This window comes from Lichenostomus cassidix, chromosome 1 (genome assembly GCF_008360975.1).
Source record: "Lichenostomus cassidix isolate B80296 chromosome 1, HeHo_3.0, whole genome shotgun sequence".
NCBI classification, from domain to species: Eukaryota; Metazoa; Chordata; class Aves; order Passeriformes; family Meliphagidae; genus Lichenostomus; species Lichenostomus cassidix.
The window spans coordinates 98,117,310-98,132,199 of NC_139479.1; the positions used below are offsets into that span (position 1 = coordinate 98,117,310).

The following is a 14,890-nucleotide window of genomic DNA, read 5'->3' on the forward strand; positions in this document are numbered from 1 at the left end:
GAAAAGCACAATAAACCCAGAGGCTGGATAGAATGAACTAAAGTGTTTAAGCTGTTTGAGATGGGCTGTTTAGCATTTCCTCTTGGAGACCCTAAGCATATAAAACAAATGTCTGCAGAAACTCTTTCAAGAAGATTAAGAGAATGATAAATAGAGGTAGTTCATGTCCAAAACATTTCACTTCAAGCACAGCTGATAAACTATTTAGAAACTGCATGCTTAAAAAGAAAGCCTTGTTTTTTCATTCTATTCTTTTTTTTAAACTGTATTTCTTGGAGTTAATCAATTCCCATCTATTTCTGACTGTCTGGTGGTTAAAATGCTCTGTGGATGGCACCATGCATGGTGTGGTGGTGATCTGAGTTTGTGATCATTCCTCTCGTTAGACTGATAAAATATTTTGCCAAAGCAATTCAAAAAATCAAATTAAGTGTGCTCTGTGGTAATTGCACTTAAGTTCCTGTGTGTCACTACACTTGCTGGGATATTACTAATTTTCCTGGTATTCAGAAGCAAATGGGTGGTTGTTGTCATCCCACCGAAAATGAGACTCAAGGGCTGGATTTCAATTAAAAGTAAATGTCATGATGTTTTAACATTATAACAGAATTTACCAGAAGAAAAGGCACCGTGAAGTTAGTATGAAATAGTCAAGAAACTCTTCTTGTAATCACAAGACCAAAGCCCCTTCATGAATTCTGGACCTAAGAATGTATTTTAGTTAGTTGCAACTTTCTCAAAGCAGAGGGCACCAAGTGTTAACTAAACTTAAGCCAGTTGAAATGCAGTGGTTAGGTAAGCCTTGCACTGGTTCGTGTTCCCATTCTTCAGGGGAAATTATGAATTATGCTTGTGTTGTATTTTAAACCCGGTTTGCAGCTAAGCACCACACAACTGCTTTCTTCCCCCACCCCACTCTCCTCCCACACCAGTGGAATGGGAGGGAGAATTAAAAGTAAAACTTGTAGGTTGAGATAGGAACAGTATCATAATTGAAATCAAAGTAAAATATAATAATAGTAATTAATAATAATGAAAGAGGGGGGAAAACAAACAAGTGATGCACAATATTCCTTTCTGGGTCATTTCCCTGGTTTATATACTCAGCATGGTGTTCTATGGTGTGGAATATCCCTTTGTCCAGTTCAGGTCACCTGTCCCAACTATGCTCCCTCCCAGTTTCCTCTTGTGAAGCTCTTCACTGGCAGAGTGTGAGACACACACACACACACAAAAATCCTTGACTTAGGGTAAACGTTACTTAACAAAATACCAAACATTGTGTTGGGTTATCAGCATTATTCTTATCCTCAATCCAAAATAGCACTGTACCAGCTCCTGAGAAGAAACTGACTTTATCCCAGCGGAAGCCAGGACACTTTGTAGTGTCCAGGCTGGCATCCAACAGATACGTGGAGCTTATGCCAGGAAGGCTATTATGTAAACTGAAGGTGGCACATTGCATTCATCTTGAGGAGGGAAGTAGCTTCTGCAAGTTGTTACTCTATGACTTTATTCCTTAACATTAAGGAAGTCACCAAAAAAAACTTATTTCAGTTTTTTTTCAAGTTACTTAAGCATATCTTTGTGAGTGTGATCCCATGAGAATATTTCTGTTAGATCTCTCATAAGCAGCGAGGGGACAGGAATCCCTATATTAGAGTGCAAGTCAGGTATTGTATTTTGGGTTTTTTTTTTCATTGAGAGATTTTGCTCAGCTTTCCAGCATACACGCAGAACAACATTAGAATTCTGAGGAACTGATAAAGCATTGCATAGTTTCAGGGGTTTTATCTGTGAGTAGAACAGACAGCCAAAGAGACACTCAGATTTCCTTAGGTGAGAGATTAAATTGAGAATCGTTGTGTTGTATTTGGATAATAGCTGAAGTAGACTGCTTTAGAAATATGTTGCAGGTATAGAACTGTGTTAATTTTTAACTTCTTTGCTGTTAAACTTTCTAATTCAGTAATCAATCTAAATCAAAGCATTATTTAATGTTTGCTGCCTAAATTTTATAGGTGGGTGTTTAGCATAGCTGACATGAATTATTCCAATTGTGAAACTTTTTGTTGAGCCCGTTGGTGCAAGTCTGAAGCACTGATGATTTTAAATTGTTATATGTTAGTAGGTTTTTCAGCTTTGAGACTTAAAAATATTTATTTCTAAGCATAGTGAAAGGAGTGGCCTTTAAAGACTGACAAGTATGTTAGTTCAGTATGAGAGTTGTTTAGCATTGGATTTGACAATGCTAAGGTCAAAAGAAAAATGCTTTAAACAGAAAAAACCCACAATTTTTTCTCTCCTCTTATTAAAATTTATTTATGAAAATTATTTTCTTGCAGCTTGAAGTGTGAAGTCCTAAATATGACAGGTGGTCTTAGGGGTTGCTTTGATAAGCACAACCCAAGTATTTAGCATTCATTTGCGTGTTCATTGCTCCTAGTAGTATATCCTTTTTTGCCCTGGTTTGAAGTTTTCCTTTTTGCTTTCTGCAGACTTAAGTGTCTTTAAAGAAAGATTGTCAATAAACCTTAGTCCAGGCTTTTGCATTAACACCTTATTAGCTCATGTAAGTGCAAACTGTGTTTTGTAATGTCATCTTACCTTGAAATTGACAATGAAAGCACACAGCTAGTACTTAATAAAAGTAGTCTACGAAATTTTTGAAATCAGGTTTTGTTTTCATGAACTCTCAATTCCCCTAGTTTTTTAGTTGGGTAAGTTGAGGCAATACTGCAGAAGTGCTAGTGCAGGACAAGGCTTTCTGTTTGGTGGTGGAAGGAAGAAGCATTTCTCAGAACAGCACTGAAGTACCTTATCTGAGTATTGAAAGTATATGAACTTCTTAAAGTTGTAATCTATGCTATCACATTGCAGATATGCCCTTTAAGCAGACATCTTCTGTTGCTGTAGCAGGGGCTGTGATTGGAGCAGTCCTTGCTCTTTTTATCATTACCATCTTTGTGACAGTGCTGCTGACCCCAAGAAAGAAAAGGCCAGCCTATCTTGACAAAGTGTGAGTATGTGTTGGAGTTCTTTTTTTTCTTTATTCAATTGAAGCAATATGCCGAAAGCATTTGTTCTATATGGAGATTTAAGTGTCTGACTTAATTTAGCAGCTATGCAGCTTTCGTAATTTCAGGGCTCTATTTTCAGAGTAGACAGAGTAGTGTTTATATGTGTAGTCTTAAACATTTAAATTCTTTTATAACCATTTGCTTTCACTGAGTAAGTTACAACAGAAAAAGTCTTGCATGTAAGAATTGATAGTAAGCTCTTCTCAAAGGCTTTTTAAAGAAAGGCTATAGTTAAAAATGTTGTCCGTGCTTTATCTCATAACTTAAAATCTGTGATAGATACTAGTAGGCCCTAATCCTCCTTAGCTGGAGTGTATGGGGGGGAAGCTCAGTCTGACACACAGACTTAACACAGTATAGAATAAATAACAATCATAGGTGGTGCTTTTCTACACAAAGTGTGTGGCTGAATTATTGCCAGTGGTGGACATGTTCCATTACAATATGTCATGTGTGTCATTGCTGACTGAAAGGCATTTGTCCCTGAGTACTGAGTGTTGGGTGATTTGGCACTTAATATCTGACCATTCAATTATACCTCACAAACATGACATGTCATATTTCATTCTTTCTTAACTACAGGATTGATCTTCCACCCACTCACAAACCAGCCTCATTTGAGGAGAGAACATTCTCAGTACCACAGAAAGAAGCTATGCTTCAGGTGAGTGGGTGATTATATGCATCTTAAATTGACCTAAGGAAAGTGTTAACTTTGCTTTATTATTTAGTCTGATTTTACTTTCCTGTTAATATATGGAGCCTTTCAATTGCTTCGCAACCAAGCTGTTTCACTACATATTTGTTATCCGAATCTTTTATCTGTGATGTTAAAGTCATCCTTAAAAGTCAGGAAACTAGTAGACAGATAATTTTGTATTCCGAATAGTGTTTGACAGATACAGTTCCTTTTGAATTAAAAAAAACTATAGTTGAAATTCTGTGGTGAGAGAATATACATAGCTTTTTAAAGTAGTTTTCATAAGGGGGGAAAAATTATGCTTGGTGAACTTAAAAAGTGACTTCATCATGAGCTCCCTTGCTAGTAACAGCTGCCATTCTTTTGAGCTATTAAGGTTTGAGGGGTGGAGTATAATGGAATTTGGGTTCTGACATGCCTAATTTAGCAGAGTATGGGCTTGATTCCCGCTGAAGATCACTAAATCACTTTTAAGCACTTGCAATTATGTAACTTCTAATTTTATCTTTTTTTTCTTGCATTCATTAGCAACAAAAGTAATTTTGTGACAACTACTTGAATTTTTAGTATGCTTTCAGGGGTAGCTTCATGTCATCTAAAGTAATGCTGTCCAAGCAAGACAGCAATAGGCAAAAAAGATTTTTACCATCATTTAGTTTGTGTGGGTTTAGTCTGATCAAACAGGCTTGTAGACATCATACACTGGAAAGCTGATTCTAGCAAATGAGAGAGTTTGAGTGAGTGGGGAGCAAGGAAGGATAGGACTGTGTTCTTCCTTACAGCATGGTTTTGAGCTGGATTGGACTGCTTGGGAAAATCCAGGTGAGTTCAGGCTTCTCTTGCAATAGGTATTATAGGGGAGATCTGTTCATGGGAGATGGCTTTAACTAATATCTTTGATTATTACACTTTGTATAATAAACCAGTCAGTTAATGAAAACTATAGATCCTGGCCATGGCCCCTAAAGTGTCTTTCGTGTGTGTATTTGTTTATATTAAATTAGTCAGTCTGATTTTTTTTAGACTTCTGCTTACACTGGAGAAAATTTCCATCACCTATCAGTATTTGTAAGAATTAGGTTGTAATTGTTTTTAATGGGATTTTTGTTCCATACTCAATAAATAATGTGATTCTAACCACTAATGTGCTGAATTATAAGACTGAGGTAATTCAGACAATCATTTGTTCATAAGAAATACCATTTTTCCAATACTGTGGTGCATCTTTGCAGTTTTAAGGACCTGTAAAAGTCCTCATAGAGGGGGGAAAAATTCTTCACCTAACCTCAAGAAGGATTTGGATGGAGTTCTTAGTACTGTTGAAAATATTCTTGTAGACTGTCTTTGTGATTGATGGTTACTAACGCTAACCAAATATCAGTTGCCGATAAAAGCTTTCATTGTGTTGTAAATGTTACAGTGAGTAATACTTGTGTATATTGTTGCTGAGTGAAGCAAGAAACTATTCTGAGATCCATTGCTGCTTTTAGTAGCAGCCTGATGATTATAAAGTTGTGAAGGTAGAAAACATTTTGTTGGCATAACGAATAATAGGTTTCTGTCTTCTTACCTTAAAGGTGGTAGAGCACCTAAGATGACACAAAAGACTGAGTGCTTTTCTGTGCCCAGGGTGGGCATCTTATGCTAACGATGTAGTAGCTATTTCTTCTGTCACTGCAGTACTCAACAAATGCAATTTTTGATGAATCATTGTTCTGATAATTTTCCTGCTTTAAGTATTTGAAAAATATTGTCTTGCTTATAGAATCAAAATATATGGACTATAGTGTTACTTGTACATCTGTAGTGCTGCTGGATGGCAAAATGGCAACACTAGGAAATGCAATTATTTGTCCATTACTTAGATACTCAGAAAGGAGGTAGACATAAGAGAATGTGTACCTTATTGCTTTCCTCTTCAGAACTTCCCTGTTTTTTAATTCTTTCTTGGTTGTGCTTACTGTGGCTCTTGTTAATGTATACTTAAGAACTTAGGCTGAAGCTGACTAGAGTCTTGGAGTGTTTAATTAAATGTTTATGAAAATGTATTTTGTAAATAGAAAACATAAAGAGACTGAATTGAATATTTGTTCTCCTCAAGTTGGATAAACAGAGTTTTAAGTTGTTTTGGGAGGAAAGATCTAGCTCTTCAGGTTAGGTGTTAAGTAGGCCTCATTTAAGAAATGGATGTTGGCATAACACTGTTAGCGTACCTGTCTTGATTTCTCTGTGGAGCTCCAGAACTGAAAAGAACTGGAGCTGGAGGCTGTCTTCCTGGCTGATACTGCCTCTAATCAGTATGTGCTCTGTTATGCTTGTGGCAAGAGCTTCATTTTATCTAACAGAAATAAATGTCAAAATACTGGCTTTGGCCAAGAAGTGATTGGTCAAATTGTTTTGGTGTAACAAGCCAACATTTGGATAGCTGTAAAGAGGCAAAAGAAACAAGTTAGCAGCCTGTCAGGATGTCTGGTCCTGTGTGACTAAATGTCTGTACTACCTGATGTTCCAAATGCACCCTTGCCTGCCATGAATAAGAAGTAGATGAGCCTCCCACTGGGTAGTTCAGATGTAAACTTCTGGATACGCTGAAATCAACTGTAGGGGAAGTGGCACTGCTTTGTCAACCACAATAGATGATCACTTCAGTCCAAGTGGAAATGATAGGCTGCACAAAGGTGCAAAGTAAAGAAGAGTGAACTTAAGTGGTGTTTTCTGCATACTCACAATAACAGAATTGAAAGTGGATTGATTCAATTTAGGCTGATCCTGGCAAATTGTTATATATAAAGTGCATGGTTTTCAGTCATCTTTTACTGTTATTGTTCAGATCATGGACAGTAGCTTTTCTTGGATCTTGTAAAGTATTTGAGATTCAACTGATGATGCTGAAATTCTCCTGTTTGTATCCCAGCAATTGGTGTTTAACTAATTTTATGTATATCTGAGTCAGCGGGTCATGGTATTAAAATGAAGGGGAATGCTGTAGACCTCTGATAAAACAGGATAGCCAGTGTCTTTCATGGGTACTTCTTGAGACTTGCAAGCTTTAAGTTTACTTAAAATACATGTTCTCATCTACATACATACATGTACTGGTAGTTAATAATGAACTACCAGTATGTACAAGTACAATGTAGCTGCCTACTCTAATGTCTTTGTGCTGGTATTTGCAGATACCAATTCATGTATTCATGTGAATCACTTCAGAACTGAGAAAAAATGTGGCCCTAAAAGAGTGAGGCAAAAGTCCAAAACATAGGAATACTATGGGAAAAGATTACATTATAGTTTTATTTCCTATGAAGACTGTAGGTTCATCTTTGTTAACTCTTTTATCAACAGCACTGTTGCTTTTGTCTGGGTGTTCTTTTCATAATCATTGTCATGGAAATATGCTTCTGTTAGTCAGAGCTATTTATTGCATGTAATGTGAAAGAGCAGTGAGCAGCCTGGAGGTTACATCCTTGATGAGAGAGGAATCTGTGCTTGGCAACTGATTTTTTTAGTGAATCAGGAAGAAGTTGAGCAATAGAAGAATTCCAGTGGCTTAGAGAGGATTTTTTGTATTGCATAATATTTAAAAATGGAGTGAAAGAGGCTGCCCTAATTCAGGCAGTCCTTGGAATCATTAGAGTTAGCTTTGCTGTTTCAAATAATGTATTACCAAGAAGCAAAAACCTCTTTACTCTAAACATGCTTGAGATGGGTAGTCTTTAACAATGTGAAAGAACTGAAGTTACTATTACTTTGACAGGTACTTCTGAAGGAAAGAAAGAACACAATGTTTTGCACAATGCAGTTCGACGTTCAGAGTTGTTGAAGGATTCAGAATTTAAGAGGGCTCTTCTGTAGCAATAGGAATAAGAGTGAATAAGGGAAATGCAGCCAGTAGACCTACTGGTCCTACCACTAGACCTACCGGTCTAACCATGAGAAGACTGACTTTGGACTTGCAGCACGGTACAATGCCTCACTCATTTAGCCAAGCAAAGCTCTTCAACAGTAATATTTGTATTACTGATCAAAACAGGAAAGAAAAGGGTGAAGTTGTCTTAGCATCATTAAAACCCTAAACTACCATTTACCAAATGATGATATTTCTGAATCAAATTTGAAAAGATCAGCCACCGAATCCTTAAACCTAGTATAATATTGATTCATTTATAGATTATGGCTCTCTTGCACACTTCTAGTTCTTTTCACAATGCTCTTCATACAGGTAAGAATATCTCTTCCTTGATGAAAAAGGAAGCATTATTGTTATCATTTGCCTTAGACCAAAGAACTGTTTAGGCAAAAAAGATTGAATGGAAGGGCACACAAAGTGTGCATGGATAAAATCATCTATATTGATAAAAGATCTTGCAATAGAAAAAAAATATAACTGTATAGGGGTTAAAATGAGGCACAAGCTCTTCTGCTAGTGGATGCCTTTGTAATGGAATTTCTAAATTGGAAAGGATTAGAAAATGTAAGATGAAGTTTTTGGTGAGATAATTGGTTTTAGACTTTTGAAGAACTGTTTGAGAAGGAGCATTCTCAAACAGAGGTTTCATGAAACTCTGCAAAATGTAAAGGTAAGACAGTTCTAACTTCTCTGAAGTATCCAAGCACAAAACCCCAGATAGACTGTATCTTCCTGCATAGGAACAATGTAGTTCAGCACAAGTTTTGTTCAACAGAATCCAATAATTTTGCTTCTGCCACTTGTTCCGTGGCTGTAAAATGTATAACTTCATTATCTAGCAAAGATACTGTCTTTCATGCCATGTGAGATGATTTCCTTTGATTTCTAGTTTCAATTAAATAAATTAAGCTACTGGAATGGGCTCTTCTCATTTCCAGTGTGTCTCTAAATCATGTCCAGAACATGACATGTTGGGAGAATTTCTCAAGCAAGCAGGTATATATATATATATATAGATATATATAGATATAGATATATATATATATATATATATATAGTTTTTTAAAAATTTTAAAGAACATTAGCTTTTGGTGGAAATGGGATTGTTCTTGTTCCCCATGTGGGTTTTGCCATCCTGTGTGGTGAACTCATGCTCTTAGCTCAGGTATGAAAGAGCAATGCTGCCTGCTAAGTGGTAAATCACATATTCTCAGAAATGCAGATTGCATGTTAGGACTTGAGAAAGCAGTGTGACTTCAAGGGCAGGAGGAGACATTGAAACGGAATTACAAGACAAAAAGTTTGACAAACTAAAGTTAGAAAAATAGACCTGTGAAGAGGGTGAAAAATAACTGTTGGAGGAGTGGAGAAGGTAGAAAATAACAGATTATTTTTCAAGTAATTTTACAATGCATTTGGGGGCCATATTAAAACTTAACTCAAAATTGCTTCAAAACTTGAACTAAACAGTGTAGAAAAGTAAAAAGTTAAGGGGAAGGAGGAGAAAGTAAGGAAGAATGAAACATTACTGAGACTGTGTTTTCTTCAAAATAATTTTTGAAGGTAAGAAAACAAATGTATGGACCACTGCAGATATTACCTATCTGTATGAATACTTGTGGGGGGACATCTTCCAAAGACCAGCAATTTAGCTTCTTTGTGTTGTTGCTACCACTGTGAGACTGTTGGGAAAAGAAGGAGTTGCAAAACAAAAAAAAAATGCAATTGTGCAAAGCTGTTGCTTTAGTTTATTGTGTTCCTATACTAAGTGTGGCATAAAGGAAGAACTTAATTTGGAGTGGTGATAGCATAGTACAAACTGTACCCTAAATCAAAATTCTCAAATGGCATTGCTTGATGTGATTTCGATTGGACATTAACTCAGGCAGTTGGTGATTAACTGGATGTTTGGAAATAGCCCATTTCACAAATGAAGTTGTTCTCTCATAATGGTGAAAAAAAAATAAATTTGAAAGAAGGGAGATTTCAACACTTCCACATGAATTTCTCATCCACCAAGATCCCCAAGTCCTTCTCCTCAGGGCTACTCTCAAGCCATTCTCTGCCCAGCCTGAGTTTGTGATTGCCCTGACTCAGGAGCAGGACCTTGCACTTGTCATTGTTGAACTTCATGAGGTTCACACAAATCAACCTCTCAAGCCCACCAGGGTCCCTCTGGAGGGCATCCCTTGCCCTCACTAAACCACACAGCTTGATGTCATTGGCAGACTCACTGGGGGTGCCTTGATCCCACTGTCCATGTTGCCAACAAAGATGTTAAACAGCGCTATCCTGATACCAACCCCAAGGAATGGCACTCATCACTGGTCCTCACTTGGGCATTGAGCCGTTGATAAGCCATGTCTTTGAATGTGACCATCCTGTCAATTTTTTATCCACTGAGTGGTCCACCCATCAAATTCATGTCTCCTCAGTTTAGAGACAAGGATGTCACGTGAGACAATGTCAAATACTTTGATCAAGTCCGTGTAGGTGATATCAGTTGCTCTTCATCCACCAGCACTATAATTGGCTCCATAGATAGCTACTGAATTTTTCAGGCTCAATTTGCCCTTAGTGAAAACATGTTGACTGTCACCAACCGCCTCCTTATTTTCCATATGCCTTATCATAATTTCCAGGAGAATCTGCTCCTTCATATTGCTGGGCACTAAAGTGTGTCTGACCTGTAGTTCCCCAGGTCATCTTTAATTCCACTTTTGAAGTGGGTGTCTTACTTCGCCTTTCCCAGCCAGTGATAACTTCACTGGCCTGCCATTACTTCTAAAATAGGATGGATAGTGGTTTAGTCACTTTCTGTGAAACTGTCTTCAGAACCTGCAAATGTATCTCTTCAGATCCTGTGAACTTGTTCTCCTCCAGGTTCCTTAGATGGTCTTGAACCTCAACTCCTACAGTGGGCAGTTTGGTGGGGTGGAACTAGTTTTCTTCATGGAAGCTGGTATGGGGCCATGTTTGGGATTTGTGCTGAAAACAGTGTTGAGAATTCAGGGATGTTTTTTATTGCTGAGCAGGGCTTGTACAGCATCAGGACCTGTTCTGCTTCTTGTACTGCCCTGCCAGCAGATGGGCTTGGGGTGTGCACTGGAGATTGGAGGGAGACAAGATATTGGGAGAGGGAACACAGCTGGGACAGGTGACCCTGACTGATCCTTATCTCTTTTCTATCAGCCATTGGTTTGTAAGAAAGATTCTAAATGATAGTCAGTTAAGACACTTCCCAAGGCAGAGTGTATTTTGGGATGACTAGTGTTTTTTGTATTAACCAAACCTGTTCTGAAGTGTTGAATCTTGACTTTTTTCCCTAAACTTTTCTTCTTTCAGAAAGAACATATTGCTTTGCAGAGCCAGTACAGAGAGAAAGATGCTGGAAACTTGCAGCACATGGTAAATAATAAGATGGCTTTAATTCCTGCTTGAAGCTTTGATTTCATCTTATTCCTTAAAATAAGCTTATAATGTTATTTTTCATGGACAAAAAAGTATTTGTCCATCCTGGTCAATAACTGTTGGATGTGTGGGTTAAGTGAAAAATGGCAGTACCATTTTAATATCCTATCATAGTTTTGCTGACTAATTTAAATATTTGAACACTGCAGCTTTCATTTTTTGGTAACATAAAGCAGAGGAATGCTGATAGACATTTTGATAGTTGGTGGCTTGCTCTTTAGATTTATTGAGCTTTAATGTCTAATTTCCTTTGAAACAAACTAACTGAGCATGTCAGCGAGGAGAATTTTTAAGTTTCTTCTTTATTCATAGGATTATTTTGGAGATCATGCATCTTTGATGTTGCTTAAAGCTGTACTGAGAATAGGAATTGCAGGATCTATACATGAACTATGAAACTCATTACTTCTTGTGTGTGTTTAGAAAGCTGTGAATGGAAGGCAGTTTACTTGTGAGGCTGAAGAGCCACAGGAACAAGAAGGTCTTCAGCCTATGTATCCTGTTTATCAGCAAAACTACTACAAAAATTGGAGCAACCGATACCCACAGAACTCGGGACCTGGAAGAGTCTACATCAATCCAAGGGAGCATTATGTATGATTCTGTACCCAGATTTCTTTAACAGGGGTTTTATTACCTGTTGATTGTATGACCCTCATGTCTTGTTGGCTTTCATGTCTAAAATAAGTAGGATTTTTTTCCTGTGGGAAGAAATTGTATGGCGAATTTTATATAGGTAAACCATATGGAATTTTAGACTTAACTTGCCTCTAGTCTTTGGTGTGTATGTGTTTCTGTAGTTATATCAACCTGCCAAAAGAGGAGAGCCACTGAGTTTAATTAACCTTCACAGTCATAAGATGTATAACCGATATTAATTGGTTGGCACATGCCAAAATGTAGTTAAGGTTTTTCACTGACTGTCTCTGGGATCATTCTCTCTGGATGTTTTACAATACCTTACCTTTGTAAAAGTGAATAATTATGAGCAAGACAGCTGAATCCCTTGTGACGTTAGCAGTCTCAGGCTGAGGCATTTTCCATCTTAGAAAACTTGGGATAATTATGACTTTGACTGGCCTTAGCTATCGATTTCTCAACTACCTCTACCTCTCTCAGTCAAATGAGCAACTAGACTACCTCTCAAATACTGACTGTCTAATCCATAAAGTATGCTGAGTGTCTTCCCACCTTGTTAAGAGTGAAGCAATTGCTTTAGATCAAAAGTTTTTTATTGTCTGTTGATTCTGCCTGTTGCTGGGTTTGGTTTTACAGTTAATTCTATATGAGGCTTAATTGAAGGAGGTAGATAACTAGGCAGAACTTTCTGTGAGTGTCTTTTGTGAAGCTACATCTTACCCTTAAATTGCTATTTAGCTGTTTTCCCAAGTATGACTCCTGTTTTAAATGCTGCAGAGTTTGTTTGCCTCAGTAAGAAATACATTCCTTGGTTTTTTCTGGGCTTGCAACAAAACTGCCTGTGATGTGTTCTTATGTCTTAAAAAGAAAAGAAGAGCTTCAGTCAACTTCAAATGCTTTCCAGCACTGTCCTTTAATCTTAACCAGTAGTTATGAAGTAACTGGAGAATGTCCTGATGTTACCAGTGCTAACAGTATCCCACATTAATTTTTGTGAGTGTGTGGTAATGGTTAAAAAATGTGCTCAGGATCTTTCTAGAACAATAAGTTTTCCTGTGGACTAAAAAGTAAATATTTAGCAAGTAAAATATATATATAATGTGTTAGTGCTGAAATGAGCTCACAGGGCAATCTTAAAATATTTGAAGACAATAGAAAAATGAGTTGTGTCTAAAATTTACAGGAGAATCTTAATAGGCTCATGTATTCTCTAAGTATGCACGTAAGTACAGAATGATGATTTTCAGTTGGATGACCTGGAGACAAAATATTGAGAAGAATGACTGTGTCATGCTGAACTAGCTGTTGTACAGAACTGAACATTACTTCTGGCATATTAGTGTGTTCCTCTGCAGATGTTTGGATTTTTTAGAGGCAAGAGTCAAGCTGCAGAAGCATCAGAATTGAAAGCTAGCATAGGTAAGTGTGCTGCAGGCAGGAGGCCATTGTTAAACCTGTATTCAACCTGCATTAATCTCTATCGCAGTACAAGTTAATGAGATCCTTGTGTACAATAGGGCCAGATAAATGAAATGCTTCTAGCTTGTTACAGGTAATACCTAGAAGGTTATGGCTTGAGTGCCTGTGTTCTGAACACTGTAGAAGTGCATATTAGCTGTTCTCTTGCTAAGCAGCTTTCAGTTAAATGATGTGGTTGAAGTTCACAACTGAAGGAATGGCAAAGAAAAAGATTGGAGAGAACCTGTTTCTTGGGAGCTATCTTTGAAGCACTGTCACCTTGCTTTTCTCTTAGGAGCTGGGCACATTCATGTAAGTTGAGCAACTGTTTTCAATTTTTAAGTTTCCTGCTGTATTTGAGACCTAAAGAAGGGCTTGTGTCCCCCAAAAATGTTTTTCCATAATGTTAGTTTAAGTAGCTACCTCTTTGCATGAGTATGGCCTCGCCTCTCCTTATGTTACTGCAGCTCCAAAAAATGTCAGCTGTCATAACATTGAAAGAAAACAGTGTCGTGGCCAAATGAATGACAGAACATTGAGGTGAACTATACTGCTTAAGATAATTTGATCGATATTACTGGGCAAAACTTGATACCAAAAATGTTTGAATAGACATTATAGAGTGGTTCAAAACTGTTGCTGTGACAATGCTTCCTCTGCATTCATTAGTAAATTGTGGTATTGAGCAGGTGATCATTTCAGTCCCTTTTATGTTGGCAGATGATAAAAAAACAATTATTTTGGGTTCAGACCTCTTCTACTCCTTTTTTTTTCTTATTTGCAGATACACTTTTCTTTGGAGAACTATAACTTTGGGGGAAGGAGGGAGAAAGGAAGAATGCTATCAACAAAGCTATAATGGTTTTTTTAATTTGTAAAAATAGCTTAAAAAAGAAAAAAATGTAATCCAACTGTGTTGTCCAAGTTATGTACCAACCAACTACAGAAAGCTTGATTTGCAAACTACCCATCAGGATGTAGTTTGCCCTAAAGTCATTAGGGAAATACATTATCAGCTACAGGTTTATTACCTGTAAGAAATGGCTTCTTTGTAATCTGTTCAGGAACATTTAGTGTATTAGGTTTTTGAAATGTTGCTTTTACTTTTAAGTGTGGCTGGATTTTGAGCGAGGGGATTTGGCATAGAATGCTCAGAAGAGAACAGAAAAATGTCTGTTGATTAGGATTTCTCACAGGAAGGATTGTACATATAGAATTAAGTGTGATCTGCTTTTCTGAGGTGTAGAAAATGTCCTTTTTATTTTTGTACATTTTCAAATGCTTGTATTTGTATTTTGATTGGAATAAAAACATTAAAAATATAAGATTTTCTTCTGTTGTTTAGAATTAAGATTGCTTCAGGTATGGAAAAATGCATCCACTTTTTTGGTGCTGTGTTTCCTCTGTGTTTATATATGCACAACATGTGTTTTTTTTCCTAACAGTACCATTTTGGAATATTGTATGTACCAGTTTGGAATATTGTTTCATGCTGAAATCCTTTCAACATTCATCTTACATAACAGGAAGCATATAGCACTGTGTGAAAAACCAGCACTTAGGTGAACTGAACACCCAGAATCACTGGTGAGGGAGGTGGGAAAGGAGGGCAAGATTAGTAATTCATATCTC

The 14,890-nt window shown here is 37.1% G+C and overlaps 1 protein-coding gene across 1 annotated transcript in view; it reads left to right on the forward strand.

The window, feature by feature from the left end:
- Window positions 1–14,583, forward strand: part of NECTIN3 (nectin cell adhesion molecule 3) — a 61,182-nt gene extending 46,599 nt beyond the window's left edge. Inside the window, exons 6-9 of the mRNA XM_085073122.1 lie at window positions 2,881–3,019; window positions 3,663–3,744; window positions 11,036–11,098; window positions 11,585–14,583. Of these exons, the coding sequence (XP_084929248.1) occupies window positions 2,881–3,019; window positions 3,663–3,744; window positions 11,036–11,098; window positions 11,585–11,761 (461 nt within the window). The 3' untranslated portion in view covers window positions 11,762–14,583. The remainder of the gene's footprint in view (window positions 1–2,880; window positions 3,020–3,662; window positions 3,745–11,035; window positions 11,099–11,584) is intronic.
- The last annotated feature ends 307 nt before the right edge of the window (window positions 14,584–14,890 follow it).